The following is a 21469-nucleotide window of genomic DNA, read 5'->3' as shown; positions in this document are numbered from 1 at the left end:
GCTGCCTGTAAAACTTTCCTATAGACCCTTCTATATTTCCTATAAATGATTTTATTGTTGTATTTATTTTAGTATGTTTGCTTAGGTTTCTAAGGGTGGTAATCTGATTTTTTAATCCCTTGTGTTACCAATGTGTTTTTCTTCTCACTGACTTTAGTTCTTTTTATCGGGAATGCTACATCGTAGCAAATTTATAATCAGTGAGAAAACTGTCATACTTTTTGTCTACATCATCAGTTTTTTCTATGCCCCATTGCACCCTTTTTGGGATACTATTAAATACCCTTATGTTGTTTGCATTAAAAAGTCTTCTTTGTACATATTTTTCAGTGACTGTGTATTTCTTATTGTTCTCATTCCTTATCATTATTTTTAAAGCTATATGGTCAGAAAAGCCTGCATCTGTTACTTCAACATTGTACTCACAGCTTTGTTTGTTGGTAAATATCTGATCAAGTGTTGTTTCAGACCCGTCCCCATATATGGTAATTTCCTGCACTGTACGTTGCATGTGTTAAACAGATTTAATAATTGTACCTTGTTCTTATTACTTTTGTTAAAATTAATGTTAAAGTCACCAAGAACTATTGTGCATTTTGACCTGCCTCTTAATTAATTTAAAAGATCATCTATATAATATAAGAATTGGGTAAAGTCACCAGATGGGGAACTGTACATGCAAGCAATGATAGTTTGACAGTCTGTAAGTACTACATTAAAAACCTTTTTCTGCCCACTACACCTTGCTAAGTTTTACCTCCTTAGATTTAACGTTACTTCTAACATAGATGCATACACCACCACATTTATAAGTTTCCCTGCAAAAGCTACTTATTAAATCAAAGCCTGGTATATTTGCTGCACTGAGTGTCCCGAAACCAGTGCTCACTGATATACAGCACAGAAATCTCCTTAAGATTACAGTTTAAAATAACTTCCAACTCACACATTTTGTTGCCTAGTCCTTGTAAATTCTGATACTAATCCGATTTCATCCGCCATTACCAACTCTCCTTCCCTTCGTAAAAATAATATCGCAACACTAAAACTAATTACAAAATTCTTTGATAAATCCAACCTTATGCTGTAAAACTCCGAAACACCAAGAGCTGGATGTATGGCCTTCAGGCCAATAGTCACAATAAATAAATACAAAGATCACTGAGTGTGCATGTTCTAGTTTGCTTGTACCTGCAAGGTTTATTTACTTACATCTTCATTCGAAGTTGTTTGCGTTGTTGACATTTGTCAGTTGTTTCTCGCAGGGTGTTTGGTTTGGATGCGGTGCTAAAGAATTTGTGATTTTACTGTTTGTGTGAAAATTTGATACAACAGCGACCATGCCGCGAATTATGATAAAGGGTGGTGTGTGGAGGAACACTGAGGTAAATACTATTTTGAATAATAGTTTCCCGTTACCAGCTACGTTGTTTTGGAACCGAGTGATGCGAAAATCTAAATTATGGTACTGACCGTTCATTACACTGCCATACAGCTAAAAAATTTTATTTGTGCCATTCATCACTGCAATCCCCCGATATTGAGAAATGTAATTGGAAAATTGTCATTTTTCTTGTGTGTATGTTTGCTACATTGTATTTATTATTGGGGAGACATCTAGTCAAATATATGTTATTAATCAGATAAATATGATTATTACTCATATATAATGAAGAAAAACAACATCTATGCGCGCATAATCCTTATTTCCTATTATTAAAGCTGCATGGAATTATTTTTTAGACGTGGCGTTAAGTGGACAACTACTTAGGCCATAGGTTGTGCTTGCTTGGGTAATAACAGCAGCAAGCCCCCATTGCATTAAATTTATGTGACGTGTGATCCAATTGATTTGCTAGATCATTGGCCCCACAACCTGCAATGTAATTCTATGCTGGACTACTTGTCGTGAATTTTGTCTATGCCAGTGGCTGGACAGTTTGGTGGCTTTTCCTCACACACATCAACTATCACTCCAAAATGTCTTAATAATCAAGTTGGGGAGTAGTCGAAAATAATAAGTAGGCCTATAGTTGATGATGGAAAAGTTGTCATCTCAGAATCCAAATAACACCAACTCATTAAAATATTTCTTGTATTTAGCCAAAACATAACAAGATATTCCTTATTTAAAAAAATTTTCGACATGGCACTTAGCATCCAAACGACAGTGTCATAAGAAAACGTTGATCAATGAATACAATAAAATTAAAAACCATTCGGTAAACAAAGATACCCAACTTCCGCCCCCCCCCCCACCCCCCCCCACCCCCCGACACACACACAGACACAAAACCACCTCATATACACAGTAACATTTTTTCACAGTAAATACCACTAAAACTTGAATCAGTTTAAAAAAATGGAAACACTTCCTTCAAAATAAACAAAAACTGACAAACATTAATATTTTCATTCCCCCCGAATCCACCCTAAGCTGTCCCCATCCAAGTAGACCCCTGAAAATACTACATCACCATCCCAATCCAGAAATACTAAACTACTTAACCAAACCCATCCCAACAACCCCCATCTCTCAAATTCAACTACTAATCTTTGGTCTGTACATTTTCTTAATAAGTTTTTACACATTATGAAATGCACAGCAACTGTCAGACAAACTCTTCTACCAGTAGTACTTATCTCAACGAATCCACAGGGTAGATGAGTGCATTTTGCCCCTTCTCAAAACAGATTTAACTGCCACCTCCCCCCACCCCTTCCCCTCCTTTCCAGCCCCCTTCTGTTATATTAGTGCAAGTCCCAGTCTTGCAACTTTTAAAGTCTGGTCTATTATTTCCCTTCAAATGTTGTTACACACTTTTCCCCAAATCTATGTAAAGTACAAAAGAATCACAAATAATATTTGACTCTGTCTCATTTCGGCATAGTCCTCCAATCATCCTCATTGTTCTTTTCCTGACTGCCTTAAAAATACTCTGAACTACCTCACTCCCTAGAAAGGATGACATACTGCTGCCAGGTCCCCCAAAAAACTTTCCCATTCATAGCTTTCTCAGATACTGATTCATCAATTTCAGCAACATCTGGACTGTAGTCTAAACTTATACTTAATGAAGTCAGAACACATTTGTATAGAAAATAATTAACAGTCAGTAACAAAGCTCTCACTAATGTCCTCCTCTTGGGCAAAAAAACACAGTGCCAAGTTATGATAAAATCCTCCAAGAGCTGATGATCAATACTGAAATTTCAGGTGGGGAAAGATCTCTTCTAAAGAGAAAATAACTTATTTTAGGTTTTATTATTGAGCTTTAAGGACCCACAGGAATAATTCGTGTCACTTCAGGCAGGGGTGTTACCATCATAGTCTTGGATGTTGTTGAATTTAGCGTATGTTAAGTAAGTAATAAACACGTAATTTTTTTTCCAGAATGAGATTTTCACTCTGCCAGGAAGTTTCGCGTATTTTTTTGGTTTATCCGAAAAAATTCCTGCCTTGAGATACAGGCCTCCAAAGATGACACTGCGAATACAATTTTGAAGATGTGAATTACGAAAAAAAATTAAAATGCTGTATCTCTGGAACAGTTCTAGTTATTTTGTTGTTTTTTTTTATTTGAAAGATAATTGCTTTAATGTTATGAAGAAATCCATCATTTTGACTTATCTGTCAAAGTTTTTTCACTGTAGCGTTCTGAACTTTTTTTTATAATTTACAGAAAAAAAATTGAAAACTGCCAACCACAAAAGTTTTATTTTATTTTATTTTTTCCCCTGTTGATTAGTATCACATAGTTCTACATTCCCTGAAAAGGAGAGATTTCACTTTTAAGTTGGACACATTCTATTTAAAAAAAAAAAAAAAAAAATTAAAAAAGTAACTTGTCTTCATTGGAGTTGTTTCTTACTAATTTCTTTGTTACAATGTTTATTGCTTTTATTGCAGTTATTTCTTTTCACTTTCATTGTCGCAGATATTTCTTACACTTTGTTCTAGTTTCTTGTTAGTTTGTTTGTCGAAATTGTTCATTGCAGGTTTCTGTATTGTAGTTGTTCAGTGATAATTTGTTTACTGAAGAGGCTTCTAAGAAATCTGAGACAATCCAATGAGTTCTGTGTTTTAGTGAGGGTTTTGCCAGTTTACACAGTTGCAGTGTGTTTTGTGAGGACTGTTTGAGATGTCTTCTGACTGGGGCCACAGGAGAGTGAAGTGTGCTAACTATTTGCATATCCATAAAAGAGTGATATATAAGACAAACAAAGAAACAGACTTTGTTCAGGTTGGGAATAAGTGTTCTCATTTGAAGACTGTTTCAAAGTGAAGATGTTTGCAGTGACAACTTTTCGTATAACATCAAGGATAGTATCTAAACAAGGTGAAGCCTCCCATGGTGCAGATAATGCAAATTTTGCATCAATAGAGGAAGAATTAAATAACCTAAATCAGTCAACTACAGAGGCAGATATTAGTCTTGTTAAGGAACTGTGGTCAGTGAAGTCGAGTCATAAGCTCTATGAATCAAGAAAGTGCAGAGAAATTGCTAAAGCTATGGATGAATACACTACAGCAAAACTGATCACACTCTTCAAAATAGAAATTCCATCTTCAGAAGAAAATGGCCAGAAATTTTTCACAAATATCAATTCAGCTGTTGGAATATTGTGCATCGTACTGTGAAAAGGTGCAAGTTTTAACTATTATTCCAGAGACATTTTCAAAGAAACCAATTTTGAACCACATTACATCATATCAAAGTACATGACAGACAAATCAATAAATGTAAGGTCTGTAAAAGGAGTCCCTATTACGGTCATCCTGAAGAAGTATCTGGAGTTGAGATAGCGCAATCATTTTATCTGGAAGATAAATGGGACTGTTCTTGCCAGAGTGCCAACATAAAAGACACTATAACTGGAACAATTGAAGGTCAAAAGTTGTGAAAGCGGAGAGGTAGGTGGCTCGCAGTATTAAAGAAACTTTTGCAATTTATAAGAGCAACTATGCAACTTCTCATATTGGAAGATCAAAATTTTATGGACTATGACCTAAGTGGGTAGTTCCATACCCATCTAGACATGTCTGTTTATGTGTGTGTTGTGCAAATTTTGAACTGTGTGTGGTAACTTTGAAGAACGTATTGGAGCATGTGACATATGACAACTTGGTTGGGCGTGTGAAGTCATTAGTAGTCTGTGACGTAAAGTAAGAGACTTTCCTGTTTCAAGAATGTGGTGACTGCCGTGGAAAGGGAGGACTGTCTTTACAGACCCTTGGCCTGGAAGACATAGCAGATAATTCTCCAGAAATTACATATGCGATATGGGAGGAAAATAAACTAATTAAGAAAAGTGTTGCCTTTGATAGTTTCATTGATGTACTTGGTAAATGGTCAGTGAAAGCAGTAACACACCAGCATCTGAAGAAATCGCAAGAACAGCACATTGCAGAAGTGAAAAAGTGTATACAGGCTGAAGAACTATGTTAAGTGCTACACTATGATTTTGCTGAGAACTAGTGTGTAGCACAAAGGTATCACTGGAGTAATGACCAGGTTTCAATTTTTACAGGAGTGACATATTTTCAAAACAAGATCACAAGTGCTGCTGTTAGAAGTGATGACACAGCATATACTTAGCGCGTGCGTTGCTAGCAATGCACAAAACTCTTCAACTGCGAACAGAGGTGGAGTAGATCACCATTAGTTATGATGGTGCTCCTAGTCATTTTAAAAGTTGTCACCAGCTGTTTGAATTCAGTAAGTCGTTTGTGCCAATTGACTAGGTATAAAGTGCTAGTGGCGGGAAGGGGCATTGTGATGATGTAGGACGCCTGCTGAAACACCATGCTACAAAACAATCTTTCCATACCAAGCACAGCTAGGATTCAGAATGCTGAGGATTTTATGAGAGTCATGAAATCTTACACATCCACAGCATTCTTTTGTCCAAAGAGGAAATAGAAGAATTCCGTGAGCAGAACGAAGAAAAAATGTCCAAACAATCTGCTCCTGTGAAAGGAATTCAGAAGACATATTTTTGGACTCAAAGTGATGGGCGAAATCATATTGCACACACTTTAAAGAGCAAGAAAGAAGAAATTTCATTTGTTTGGCCAATGCCTCAGAAACTGCAGGATAATATTCAGTTTCACAACCTGAGAAGGGGGATGTTTGAGGTGTGTGCATATTGACTGTGAATTTTGGATTCTAGAGATTATAGACACCAGTTATGAGTTAAACGAAATTGTAGTGAATATTATGCTACCACATGGACCAGCTACCGGGCACAAGTTTCCAGCTGAAGGACAGCAACAACACCATCAGTGCTCAGTTCCTGTTCACATTGTTTTGAAGATTGAAAGTGCTCCAGTTCCTATTGGTTCAACGGAAGGGCATCACTCTGTATCAAAGGAAGTTACTGAAGCAGTGGAACACAGGTTTAGTTCATAGACTGGCTAATTTCAATACAAAACAGAGTGCACGGAAGTTGTATGAATTGAAACCTTTTTAAGTCTTTGGACCTTTCACATACATTTTGGAACCATTTAAAATATTTGAAAAATGGGCCTCTTACTCATCTTTCAAAACTAAAATTGTGTTAAAGAAGGCTAGGTTTGGATTTTTATGAACCTGTTATGCGATAATGTGGTGATAAAATGTGACGGTTTGCTTACTTTATTTCTTCATTGATCGTCCTTGGTGTCGACTTACTGCGTTGCTACACTGGCTGGAAAATGGGGTGTGGAAGTACAGAACTGACTACTTTAGATGATGTAGCCGACAGGTGCACATTTGGGGTTAATGGAAACGTCCAATTCTGCCCGTCTGCTTTGACCAGTGACAGTGACGTCACCAATATGGCGGAAACGGCCATTCACAACTACTCCCATATTGCGACCACGACGTCATTACGTAAACATGACAACACAAAAATAAATCGAAAAACCATCAAATTCATATTCCTCCAAAAATATAATGAAACCAACGGGACAGGTGGGGGTTTTTGGGTGGGTACAAACTAAAAATAAACACACGCCACTAAACCAAACGACGAAAGTGATAAAATAAAACGACCACAACCTTCCTAAAATCAACTAAAAACCACATCCGCTGGAATCGAACACTTCCCTTGACCTCTATAGGTCAACAGAAACTACCGATACCAAATCATGAAACTCAAAACTAAAACCATGTCCATAATCATCACTACCTCAAAAAACACAACAAACCAACAAAATTGGAATCTAACACTTCCTTCATTTTAACATATGCTAATTTCAATAATATCCGAGATTATGAAAGTAAGATTTTTTCCTAGCCTGCCTGAATTGATATGGACTATGCTTATATAATAAGCTTAGGAAAAACAGTTCGTTGCAGTAGTGATTGAGTCACAGCAACCAGACTGTGAACTGAGTAGTGTCCCTATACAGTACACAGTAAAAGGGGTTTAACTGACATGTTTCAAAATATGTTGCCAACTCGTGTGCAAACTGACGTCTTTCAAGTCAGCATAGTCCTCAGGCTGCAATGGAGATATGTCTAAAATTTATATTCACATTTGTTGGCGTCATCAACGCACAACCAAATTGTCAGACCTCAGGCTATGCTACTGATAAGTCTGTCAGCACAACTTACTTTCCAAAAATTAATATAGATGCAAAAGAAATACTGTCATTATTCTATTGTCTTCCTCATTTTTCATATATGGCATCACACACCATATTATCATTACATTACAGGATGAAGCCAACATACTGTAGGTTTGCTTGACCTATAAAAGGTGCAGAACCACATGATAAGAAACAGAGAGAGGGAAATTTTATATAGAAAAAGCATCAGCTGGTTACTCATGGTGGTCCTGTGGTTTTTCTTTTACAGAAACAGAACTGGTGCACCAATTTTTTTATCTTTTACAAATTGGTCTGTTGTTTCTATGAAGAGGAAATGAGTAAACGCAAGAGAGCTACTGAAACTGTTAGTGCAGACAGTTATGTGAGAATAGACAGAAAATGAAAATGACAGTGAACGGGATGTAGATAGAAATATTAGTTGTTGACAGAAGAGTATACACTTTTCTCAATAATTTAGTCTGTCCCATATTGACAGGCTAGTTAGTAAAAATTTCTGTGAACATATTGCAGGTTGAAGATGGTAGTTTCCAGAAAGAGAGGCAGGGAGCTGAAATGAGTTATGTAATCTCAAGAGCACGAGGGGATTAAGTGCATGGTGGTGGGTTGTTGTAAGCTGTAATTTATGGGAGAAATTGCCTGATACAAATAAGAAATTTTCAACGTTATTTCCTCTTGTTGATTACTAAACTTATATAATAAGGATAAAGTGTTCTCTGAAGCAAGGGGATCAGTTGTTGGAAATTTGTTGAAGGCAATCAGTACAAAGCTTGGGTGAGAATCATAAGTGAGCCAGCTGTATACTTGTAATGTTGATGGAAGCAGAAAGACAAAACACAGGTATGCCACCAGATGATAACCATTCTCGATTGTGGGGTTGGAAAATAGTTGTCTACACTCCCAGGTATGATGGCGAGAGAGAGAGAGAGAGAGGGAGAGAGAGAGAGAGAGAGAGAGAGAGAGAGAGAGAGAGAGAGAGAGAGAGAGAGAGAGAGTTAGTTATGGTGAAAGGCTATTGTAATGGCCAACAACATATGACACTTGGTTCCAAAACATATTTTTTGTGTTTGTTTGACTAAGTCATCCAGGAAGAAGACATTGGGCTCATATTTGATGGATGTTAGTCAAATCGTCCTCTAGCTACCAAAATTTAAGTTTTCCATTTGTTCCTAAATCTCTTAAGGAAAATGCTAGGGTGGTTTCTTTAAAAAAGGGCACTGCTTATTTACTTCGTCTGTCTCAATTTGTGCTCCGTCTTGAAAGGCTTTAACATCGGTGGGATGTTAAACCTTAATCTTCCTTCGTTCCAGTGCCAAGGAAGAAGGTGAGCGAGAAATGTTTCCTTCTATTGTCAGCATAGTTGCACTTCAAATTTTCAACGAACTCAGCATGTTAATGAACTCAGACAGTGGTAACTTCAGCACCCTGTGGGATACATTCACATTGCTATGAAGTGTGTTCAAATGTGATCAAAGTTAAATTTGTTTTTGTATAAATATGATATTGACAGAATAATAAGTGGAGATAAATTTATAAATGTTAATAAAATAGTAACACGTCAGTGGGTGGACATATCTTTAGGTAATAAGCAGTACACTTGCTGTAACTTTTCACTTTACATGTCTTAGAATGAAAGTTAATGAGTAATGGGTTATAAAAATTACATCTTCTGTAGAGCGACTTTTGAACATAAAACTAGCGATAAAGGAAATATATTGTTAATGTGATCAGTAATTAGGGATAAATCGTTGAAAATTTGATGTGTTGACACATGCAAAACATGCTGTGCGCTGCTTTAGAAAGTGAGCTTGTGATCCTCTAAACCATTGTTGACTACTACTTTTGGAAACTGTGTTGTTTGTAAAGCTGGGTGAGTATGTTTAACTATGTAGTAGATTTTAACTATATTAAATGACAAATTAATATTTGCTAATCTTACATTTTTTCTTGTAGGATGAGATTCTGAAAGCAGCGGTTATGAAGTATGGGAAAAACCAGTGGTCTCGTATTGCATCACTGTTGCACAGAAAATCAGCGAAACAGTGTAAGGCTCGGTGGTATGAGTGGCTTGACCCAAGCATAAAAAAGACTGAATGGAGCCGAGAAGAAGATGAAAAGCTGTTACATTTAGCAAAGCTAATGCCCACTCAGTGGAGAACTATTGCACCAATAATTGGGAGAACAGCAGCACAATGCCTCGAAAGATATGAATATCTCTTGTAAGGAAATCTTACTTTAGTTATATGACAGTGTCAAAAAAGAATCAATTTCTCTTTACACTATTCAGTATTTAGCTGCCTACATCACATTATGATTTTGTCATGTTAAATAGTGACAAAACAGGACACTTGGAATATCACCTGTTAGCTTTGTACCATGAGATCATCAGGATGGCGCATACTCCTGCGTCAGGCTTATGTAATATGGCGCTCATGATGTCAACTATTATGGAAAACCTAACCTTAGCAGTCTACATATAACTAACTCCATCATATTTACAACCACAATCCAAATGTCATAAGACACTGCATTAACACCAGTTCCAGTATACAAGAACACACAGTTATGCACATATGTACATGCACACTCACATACATACGTACCATACACACAACAAATATGGACAGCAACAACGAAAAAATAACAGAAAAATGTTCTTGCAACCAGTCAGCTGACACGCAAGCCTAGCAATCTAGTGATAAGAAAAATAATCTGTCATCAACACAATCTCTCACATGGCTAACCTAGATTTCTCAAAAATGAAACTCTTCTGGATAGAATGCCCTACATTGTACCACAGATAAAACCACATGTTCTGATCCATTATCCGAAATGCAGCAGCTGTGGTCAATGTTATACTTTCTGCACAAATGCAGCACTTCACACACTCAACAATTAAACCAAAGAAGTGTAGGAATTTAGTCATGATCATCATGTTCTCCCCTATTGCAGCGTACCAGGACCTACTCATCAACTTTGTCATTGTATCTGTAACTAACAAAAACCAATATCATTCACATAAACAAAGCTCAATAAATTCAATTAATCACTTACAGTACTCACACTAAATTTAGGAACATAAACATCTCACATAATGAGCACCACCGCATACCCTATCATGCCCTTTGCAAACCTAATCACTTCAAATATGCAGTGCCACCATGATGTCACACATCATAACACAATTATGTCATAGGTTAAAGCAGACAAGTAATTTCATAAATGTAGATTGATCCAAAATAGTTACATAACACCATAAAGATTGGTCAGTAGCTTCTTGGCATTGTCAGAAATTTAAATTAATCATGTTATTAAATGAGATGTTCCCAATAGAGAGCTGGATATTCGTTCCATAAATTAATACAGATTTTTAAAAGTTTATAAAATATGCAAGCTGCTACCTAAGACAATAGCTTGATTTCTGAAGTGTGATTTTGTTTGCTCATTTGCGTTTACATATAAAGAGGAAAAAGAATAACCAATTAATGAAACAGGTAGAGCAAAGTATTGAATTCTAACTTGTGAAAGTTATTGAGAATTATTTTGTTTCCTCGTCTCCATCTTAGCATAAGTGCTCAAATGACAGATAATGGGGTAAATAGTGGAAGTAAATTGAGTGGTTGATAGGCACGTAATCGAAACAGAAAACAATGCTTAACTTTCAAATGATGTCATACTTAGCTAACACACACGCTATTGAACATGTGGCTAGAGTTTTTGGGGTACCTGCATGATTCTATATTGATTGTGTGTGGGAATACACACTGTTTCTATCAGCAATTACTCACATTTCACCAGAACTAAAAAATAATTGGAGAAAGGTCAACTTTCATGAAGGGCCACTAATCAGGAGTGCAAAACTATAGGCTTAGATTGATGACCACATCTCTGTAGAATTATGGAACTAGTTTTATGCTTGCATGTTAGCACTTTTCTTCTCCTTAGACCTCAACATAGATTGTTAACTCAGTGGGACTATGTTTCTTTTCTTCCTTAAGGTGTTTGACATAGTTCTGCTCTGTCACCTAATGAAAAGAATTCAGCCTTATGGAATATCAGAGCAACTGTATGGCTGTGATTGATGACTTGCTACTTGATTTAACCTGAATGATAATGTCAGAAGCTCTAGAAGACTGCTGTTAGTGCTATTGAATATAAGCAGGTTTCAGTGCTAGAAAATTGTAGTGGAGTGTAGGAAGACATGTAGATGTTCAACACTTGATACAGGGCCAAGCAGTTGACATTCAGCACAAAAAAATGTAACATATTGTGTGTAAATAATGAAGATGTTGAGTTGCAGACAGGTACAATAAAAAGACTGCTAAACAAGTAAACTTTCAGCCAAAAGGTTTTCTTCTAAAGTAGGTAAAACACACACACACACACACACACACACACACACACACACACACACACACACACATATATACACTCTTTATGTACTTGATTATCAGTCTTTTTATTGTGCCTGTTTGTGGCTTAGCAACTCCACTATATGGTAAGTAGCAGTCTATCCTTTCCATAATAGAAACAGTAACGGGTATTAAATACTTAGAAGTGTGTATCCATGGCATTTTAAAACGGAATACCCCAGAATGAGATTCATTTGAAGAGTCCAAAGAAAATCTAAGCACTTGTGAAGGAGGTAGGAGGTAGCTTACAAAACTGTCATTTGGAGGATTATAGATGACTGTCTTGTCAGTATTGACCATCACCAGGTGCGATCATTACAGGAGATAGGGACGAGCCTAAAAAGGAGAGCATATTTCTAGCAGTTGATGCATTTTCCAGTACATCTACTACATTATGTGTTATCTAAATTGAAGGTAGAAGTATGAGAGAGCTTCAGAAATGTTTCTCCAACTCTTAGGCTTGTGTGCATGTAAGAAGGCAGTTGTGTGATGCTTTCTGTGCAGAGAGAGATGGGGAACACCCTGTGGCATTGCCGGTGTGCTATATCTCCCTGGTACCTGGCAGTGCTGGGCTAAGAACCACACTGGGTCACTGTATCTGCTACTGAGCTTCCCTAGAAAAATTTATATGCTTAGAAAGCTATCGCTGTCACTTTTTACTGCAATACTTCACGAATTTCCTTTATGCTGCCAATTAACGCTACAGCGGTGAAATACCCTCACCATGCTTAGTGTAACAAAAACCAGCGCTAAATATTCTACAAATGCCATGAAACACATACACAGAAGACATGGGCAGAATACATTATTCTTTGATGCATCATGTGGTACACTTCTTAGTGCACTTTGCATCACCAGCAGCCTTCTCATGTGCATGCGAATGTAGTGGCAGATGCTGCAAGAGACACACAATAGATCACAAAGAGGTTAACCACTAAGGTATTCCAAGAGGAGTCAGACAGCACTTTATTCCTGCTATGCATACCTCATAAAATAACTTACAGTCAAAGTAATGTGAGCTCACATGGCTGTTCACGAAGAGTAATTTTTCTTTTGGACCATTTGAGAGGGAAGTGGATGGGAGGATAGAAGTGGTACAAAAACTACAAGGCTATTTTGACATGTGGATGGCTTAAAATGTATTTAGTTTTTCCAGTGATTATGTTGCTAGCCATCCATAAATGCTGCCTGTGTGAGAAAATCAATCAAAACAAAAAAAACCACACACACACACACATATGTGCGCGCAACTGGCTGCTGAGGACAGATTGCAAGTAGCAGTGCATGGTGGGTGAAGCAAACTAGGTGGTGGGAGTAAAGAGGAGGCTCGGGCGGGGAGGAGTACGGATAGCAGGGTACGGGTGAGGGACGGTAAAATGCTGAATGTGGCAGTGTACAGGGACGAAGTGGGAGAAGGTAGGGCAGCCAGATGCAGTATGAAGTTAGATGGTGGACGGGGGGGGGGGGGGGGGGGCAGGGAGGGGGTCAGTGGAAAAGGAGAGAAGTAAAAAGTCTGTGGGTGCACTGGCGGAATAGGAGGCTGTGTAGTGCTGGAATGGGAACAGGGAAGTGGGTAAAGAACAATGACTAACAAATGTTGAGACCAAGAGGATTACGGAAATATAGGATATATTGTAGGGAGAGTTCATACCTGTGCAATTCAGGAAATCTGGTGTTGTTGAAAAGGTTCCAGATGGCACAGGCTGTGAAGCAGTCATTGAAGTGAAGAATGTTGTGTTGGGCAACGTGCTCAGTAACTGGGTTGTCCAGCTCTTTCTTGATCGCAGTTTGTCGATGACCATTCATGTGGACAGGCAGTGTGTTGGTTGACATGCCCACATAGAATGCAGCACAGTGGTTGCAGCTTAGCTTGTAGGTCACATGTCTAGTTTCACAGGTAGCCCTGCCTTTCGTGGGATAGGTGATCATTGTGACTGGACCGGAGTAGGTGGTGGTGGGAGGATGTATGGGACAGGTCTTGCATCTAGGGCTATTAGAAGGATAGGGACCATGAGGTAAGAGATTGGGAGCTGGAGTTGTGTAGGGATGGACAAGGATGTTGTGTAGGTTCAGTGGGCAGGAGAATATCACTATGGAGGGGTGTTAAGGATAGTGGGTAGGACATTCTTCATTTCAGGGCACACTGAGAGGTAATTGAAACCCAGGCGGCGAATGTAGTTCAGTTGCTTCAATCCTGGGTGGTACTGAGTCATGGGAGAATGCTCCTCTGTGACCAGACAGGGGGACTTGGGAAGATGGTGGGTGTCTGGAGAGATAAGGCATGGGAAATCTGTTCCTGTACAAGGTTGTTAGGGCAATTACGGCGTGTGAAGGCTTCAGTGAGACCCTTGGTATGTTTTGAAAGAGACTGCTCGTCACTACAGATAGAACAGCTATGGGTACTGTTGATATGTTTGGTATGGATGGAGGCACTGATGCATCCATCTTTGAGGTGGAGGTTAACATTGAGGAATTTGGCTTCTTGGGTTGAGGAGAACCAGGTGAAGTGAATAAGGGACAAGGTGTTGAATTCTGGAGGATGTAAATAAAATAGAAAGAAACTTCCACATGGGAAAAATATATTAAGAACAAAGATTCCAAGACTTACCAAGCGGGAAAGCGCCGGTAGACAAGCACAATAAAAACACACACACACAAAATTTCGAGCTTTCGCAACCAGCGGTTGCTTCGTCAGGACGAAGCAACTCGAAATTTTGTGTGTGTGTTTGTGTGGGCCTTCGTCCTGACGAAGCAACCGCCGGTTGTGAAAGTTCGAAATTTTGTGGGTGTGTTTGTGTGTTTTTTTATTGTGCCTGTCTACCGGCGCTTTCCCACTTGGTAAGTCTTGGAATCTTTGCTATATATATATATATATATATATATATATATATATATATATATATATATATATATATATATATATATATATATATATATATATATATATATATATATATATATGTATATATATATGGTGTCTTCGCCCTCGATCCAGATCACGATGTCAACAATGAATCTGAAACAGTTAAGGGTTTTGGGATTATGGGTAGATAGTAAGGATTGCTCTAGATGGACCATGAATAGGTTTGCATAGGATGACACCATATGGTTGCCCATAGTTATACCCTGGATTTGTTTGTAGGTGATGCCTGCAAAGGAGAAGGTATTGTGGGTGAGGATATAGTTGATCAGGGTGTCTCGGAAGCAGGTTGTAGGTTTGGAATCCGTCAGACATTGGGAGAGGTAGTGTTCAGTAGCAGCAAAGCCATGGACAATAGGGATGTTAGTGTAAAGGTAGCTGGCATTAATAGTGACGAGCAGGGCACCACGTGGTAAAGGAACAGGAAATGTGGGGAGTCGGTGGGGGAAGTGGTTGGTATTTTTAAATAGGAGTGTAGGTTGCAGGTTATAGGCTAAAAATGTTAGTTTACACTAGCTGAGGTTCTCTCAGTGCAGGCACATCAATCAGCCATAATGGGGCACCGTGGGTTTCTGCACTTCGGGAAGCATGTGGAAGGAAGGGTTGCGGGGGATGGTAGGGTGAGGAGAGAGATGGATTCATGAAGAGGTTCTGGGATGGACCTTATGATTTAAGGAGAGACTGGATATCCTGATGGATTTCTGGAATGAGGTCACTGTGGCAGGGTTTGTGGGTGGATGACTCTGACAGCTCTCAGATGCTGCATCTGTTCTGAGTAGCAGTCTCTCTCGAAATATACCAAGGCTGAGGCCTTCACAGACTGTAATACCCCCCCTCCCCTTCCCCCAACCTTGTACAAAAATGGTTTTTTCATACTTTATCTCAACAGTCACCTACCACCTCCCAGAGTCTCACCATCCGGGCACAGAGGAGTGCCGGCAGGGGTGGCTGAGTGGTTCTAGGTGCAACAGTCTGGAACCGTGCGACCGCTACGGTCGCAGGTTCGAATCCTGCCTCGGGCATGGATGTGTGTGATGTCCTTATGTCCTTAGGTTAATTAGGAAGGTTAATTAGGTTTAAGTAGTTCTAAGTTCTAGGGGACTGATGACCTCAGAAGTTAAGTCTCATAGTGCTCAGAGCCATTTGAACCACAGAGGAGCATAATTCAGTGCTACCCAGGACTTGAGCAACTGACTCACATTCTCTTCCTTGGTTTCGACTGCCTCTCATTGTGCCATGAGGTACAGAATATCCTACACACTGTCCTTCCCACCCATCCCACAGTGGTATTCTGCCGCCCACCGAACCTACACAATATCCATGTCCATCCCTACACAATCCCTTGCTCCCAACCCTTTGCCTCATGGCCCATATCTCTGTAATAGGCCTACATTCTGTCCCAGATACCCTCCTACCGCCACCTACTCCAGTCCGGTCACAACATCACCTGTCCCATGAAACACAGGGCTACATACGAGACCCATCCGTACGCAATCCCTTGCTCCCAACCCTTTGCCTCATAGCCCATATCTCTGTAATAGTCCTACATGCTGTCCCAGACATCCCCCTACTGCCATCTACTCCAGTCCAGTCACAACATCACCTGTCTCTTGAAACACAGGGCCAGCCATGTGATCTACGACCACATCTGGAACCACTTTGCTGCATTCTATGTGGGCTTAACAACCAATGAGCTGTCTGTACACATGAAAGGCCACCAACAAACTGTGTCCAAGAAACAGCTGGACAATCCAGTTGCTGAGCACGCTGCCCAGAATGATGTTTTTTCAATGACTGCTTCATAGCCTGTGCCATCTGGATCCTTCCTGCCAACACCAGCTTCTCTGAATTGCACAGGTGGGAACCCTCCTTACAATATAATCTACATTTCCATAACCTCTCCAGGTCTTAACCTTTGTTAGTCATTGTCCCGTATCCACCTATCCCCTACCCTGTTTCCATTCCAGCCTAAAGAGACCTCTATTCCACCAACGCACCCACAGTCTTTTTACATCCCTCCTTTTTCACAACCCCCTACTGCATCTAGCTGCGCTACCCTCTCCCCACCTCGTTCCTGCATGCTCCCACAAGCAGTACTGTACTGTCCCCCACCCCTGTCCTCTTATCGCTCCCCTTCCCTGTCCCGGCCTCCTCCTTACCCCCATCACCCAGTTAATTTGTCCTATCGTGCACTGCTGCTTGCAGCCTGGTCTTGGCAGCCAGAGAGTGTGGTCGTGTGTGTGTGTGTGTGTGTGTGTGTGTGTGTGTGTGTGTGTGTTTGTGTGTGTGTGTGTGTGTGTGTTTTTTGTCTAATTCTGATAAAGGCCTGTTTTGCCGAAAGCTTTGTTTGACAGTCTTTTTGTTGTGCCTATCAGCGACTGAGTGTCTTCACTATAAGGTGGGTAGCAACTATCCTTTTCATAACATTTTCATTATTCTGTCCTGGATCTTCCATTGTTTGATTTTACCTTGTGGCTTTTCTTCCAACTTGTAACCCAATGCTGTTTCCGTTTGTAAATATTTTTTAATACATGACTATACTCAGTGTCCGTCCTTTTTTCTCCTACCACCTACCAAACCACACTATACACTCCACTTATGATCCACAGTGTGTCAACCATCTCGGCTATGTGCAACGGATTGCTACAGGACCACTCTTAATGTTGGTGCAGCATCTTGTGTCCTAGACCATCAAATTGATCACTCTTACTGCGACACACTTTCGTATTTTTGTGTATTATTGTCTGTGCCTTCCGGTGGCATATGAAGTTGTATCCCACCCTACCAACCCCACACCCACACTCCTTCTCCTCTCTATTCCAGTTTCCGCACATACTAACTTCATGTAGTCTGGTCACAGGTGCCAACTCTCTTTTTCACACTCATCAACTAACAGACCAGCAACCCACATTACAATCTTTTTATTTATTTTTCTTTAATTCAAGATGTTTTCATATTAATTTCAGTTGGTTTTTGCCGTTCACTGTTGGCTCACTCCTTCAGATTTCATCTGGTTTTCCCATACTTCACCCACTTAACTCTTTTCATAATTTCACCATGTTTTTGGCGTATTTTTGCGAATTTTTTGGACTTATTTCTATTTTATTTACATATTTTTCCCATTTTTATCCTCCACCAGGAAGCCCTACTCCTCCCATCTGCGTCAATACAAAAAGTTTCCCTGGTCCTAGCCAGAACCCAGTCTCACATACTGTTCTTGCATTGTTGGCTGGCTCATGGAATCTCCCCCCCCCCCCCCCCCCCCCCCGTCCCTGCCCAAGATGGTCTTACTATCAAATTACCCATCACCAGCTGCAACCCCTCCTTCCACAGTGAACTCCATCTGTTCAGATTCTGCGAGTCCTTAATCCTCACCAACATCGTCCTGCAAAACCATGTCAGTCAGGGCCAAACTTCCTTGCAGTACCTCATCTCCATCCATGAAATTCTACTGCTATGCAATTCTAAATTCCTGGATCCCATATCACCCAGTGAAACTGTCGCCCTCCCGGAACTAGAGTTACGTGCACAACGCCACATCAAAAAACTCTCCACCATATTCACTTTCTACTCCCACTTTGGACTACTATTATCCATCAGCTCTACAACACCCTCCAAACCTCCCTCACATACCCCATAGCTGACAAACCCTGACTTGCAGACCTACTACATTTGCCCCAACCTCAAAATCTTCCTCCTGCAACAATGCAGAATCCAGAATCTAAAAAGACCTGTAACACAGTTATAGACCTTTCCTCCAAAAGCATCTGTCGCACACAAGTATTAGTCCGTTTCAAAGGCCTCACCTTTTGCCCCGCTCCCAAATTCAGTCATGCAGGACTTGTTAAAGACCTTCTTTCTGTCTCCTAGTCCCTGTAGTGGAAACAGTTTTTCACCACCAACCCTACCATTCTTAACCAAAGACCAATGTTGAACCCTGCCTGCCTTACTTCTGCAGAAAGAACCACAGTCCACCACCTAAAAAGTGATCATGATTTTATAATCACTGTCATTTTCAATGGCTCCGCCAGCTGCAAGATTCATCCACCTACAAACCCTGCCACAGTAACTCCATTCTAGAAATCCAGCAGGATCTCCAGTCTCTCCTCAAAACCTTAGGCCCATCCCAAAACCTCTCCCCAGAGTCTATTTCTCTCCTCACCCCTACCACTCCTTGCACTCCTATATTCTACATGCTTCCTAAAAACCATAGACCCAACCATCCAGATGCCCCATTGTTGCTGGTTACTGTCCCCCCCCCCCCCCCCCCCCCCCCCCCCCCCCGCAATGAGAGAATTTCTGCTCCTGTAGACCAATACTTTCAGCCTATTACCTGTAACTTGCCCCCCTATATAAAAGATATGAACCATTTCCCCCACCAGCTCTCCGCAGTTCCTGTTCCTTTATCATATGGTGGCCTGTTTGTCATTATTAATGCCACCTCCCCTTACACTTACATCCCTAATGCCCATGGCCTTGCTGCTATCGGACACTACTTTTACCAACAGCCAATGGATTCCAAACCTGCAACCTCCTTCCTAATCTGCCAAAGCCAACTATATTGTCACCCTCAATTATTTCTTCTTTGAAGGCATCACTTACAAACTAATCTTGGGTATGACTATGGGCAAGCACCTAATCATGATCTGTTTAGAGGAACCCTTTCTAACCATCCATTATCCCAAAACCCCCGCCTGGTTCTGATTCACTGATGACATCTTTGTGATGTGGATATCCACATTTCTACAGAACCTTAACACTTCCTCCCCCATTCACTTCATCTGGTCCTCCTCAACCCAACAAATCACCTTCCTCAATGTTAATCTCCACCAAAGAGATGGCTAGATCAGTACCTCCATCCATATCAAACATACCAACCACCAACAATTCCTCCATTTTGACAGCAGCCACCCATTCCATACCAAGAAGTACCTACCACACAGCCCAGCCACCTGTGGCCGTCACATCTGTGGTGATGAGCAGTCCTTTTCAAAATATACCAACGGTCTCACTGGGGCCTTCACAGACCATAATTACCCTCCCAGGCTTGTACAAACACAGATCTTCCATGTCTTATCTCACCAGTCACCCAAGTACACCCAAAGTCCTACTGTCTGACCACAGAGGATCATTCCCCTGTGACTCAGTACCGCCCAGGACATATTGTCCCCCAGAGTTTCGAGTACCTTTCATCATGATCTGAAGTGAGGAATGTTCTAATCACTATCCTACCCACCCCTCCCACAGTGGTACTCATCCCCACATCTCCTGCTACCAACACCTTGCGCCTTGACTCAGATCCCTGTAATAGACCTGTCCCATACATTCTCCTGCTGTCACCTTCTCTAGTCCTGTCACAAACATCACCTATCCCATCAAAGGAAGGGCTATCTGTGAAACCAGTCGTGCGATCTACGAGATAAGCTGCAACCACTGTTCTGCTTTCTACATTGGCATTACAGCCAACAAAGCCGTTTGTCCACACGAATGGCCACCGACAAACTGTGTCCGAGAAACATCTGGACAAGCCAGTTGCTGAGCACAGTGTGCAACACTGCTTCATAGCCTGTGCCATCTGAGTCCTTCCTACTACCAACACCAGCTTTCCTGAATTGTGCAGGTGTGAACTCTCCCGACAATATTTGCTACATTCCCATAACCTTCCTGGCCTCCTGTATGCTCCCACAAGCAGTACTTTACTGTCCACCACTCCTATCTCCCTCTCTGCCCCGCCTCATCTGCACCCACACCACCCGATTTGCTTTTCCTCAGCATCTCCACTATGTTGTGTGTGGCAAGTATACTTTCCATAACATTCTCATTATTCCATCCTGGACTTTCCATTGTTAAATGAAAATTGAGCAACTGTAATAAATTCTACTATTAACAGTGGTAAATGGAAATTGGGATTTTGTCATGAAATAATGTGCTAATGAACTGAAAATATTTTATTCTGGAAAAATGGGTAGTTATGGAAATACATGCTCTTTAAAGTGTTATTGTGTTTCCTGTACTGTCATTTGAGTTGACATTTTTCATGTGCACGAGTCATGGCGTATCTTGTGTAGCTGTACTGGAAGCACCCTGAGAGTTCACTATTGCCGATATGTTGCATGTTAGTCCAACGAGAAAAAAAGCAGTTTTTCACACACTATTTTAGATTTTGATGAAACCTTGCTTATTTATTCTCCCTCTGGATATGATTAACAGTCATATCAAATTTGAACATTTCCTCTCTTTCATTTTCTATTTTATGCAACTTCAAAATTTGGTAGCTTTGTTGCTTTTAACATTGTTATGGCACAAAATGACATTTGATGCCTTTTAAAAATAAATTATCTTTTTTTTTATTTATCATCCAAATAAAGTGAAATTTTCAGGTTGTGTACTATACGGTATAAGAAGTGTAGGGAAAAAGCTCATACTTTTAAGTAAAACCACAAAGACTGCAAAAAATTTACACTTTACTTTTGTATTTCATTTTGTAAAAAACACAGTTTACCATTATATCATATATGAAATAAAGAGGAAGGGATATTCCAT

At 40.1% G+C, this 21469-nt stretch overlaps 1 protein-coding gene across 1 annotated transcript in view; it reads left to right on the top strand.

The window, feature by feature from the left end:
- The first annotated feature begins 1076 nt into the window (after nucleotides 1-1076).
- Nucleotides 1077-21469, top strand: part of LOC126336896 (cell division cycle 5-like protein) — a 90180-nt gene continuing 69787 nt past the window's right edge. The window contains exons 1-2 of the mRNA XM_050001022.1: nucleotides 1077-1385; nucleotides 9548-9813. Of these exons, the coding sequence (XP_049856979.1) occupies nucleotides 1341-1385; nucleotides 9548-9813 (311 nt within the window). The 5' untranslated portion in view covers nucleotides 1077-1340. The remainder of the gene's footprint in view (nucleotides 1386-9547; nucleotides 9814-21469) is intronic.

This window comes from Schistocerca gregaria, chromosome 1 (genome assembly GCF_023897955.1).
Source record: "Schistocerca gregaria isolate iqSchGreg1 chromosome 1, iqSchGreg1.2, whole genome shotgun sequence".
NCBI lineage: Eukaryota > Metazoa > Arthropoda > Insecta > Orthoptera > Acrididae > Schistocerca > Schistocerca gregaria.
The sequence above is the reverse complement of the archived record's forward strand: the minus strand, read 5'-3'. Positions and strand labels throughout refer to the sequence as shown.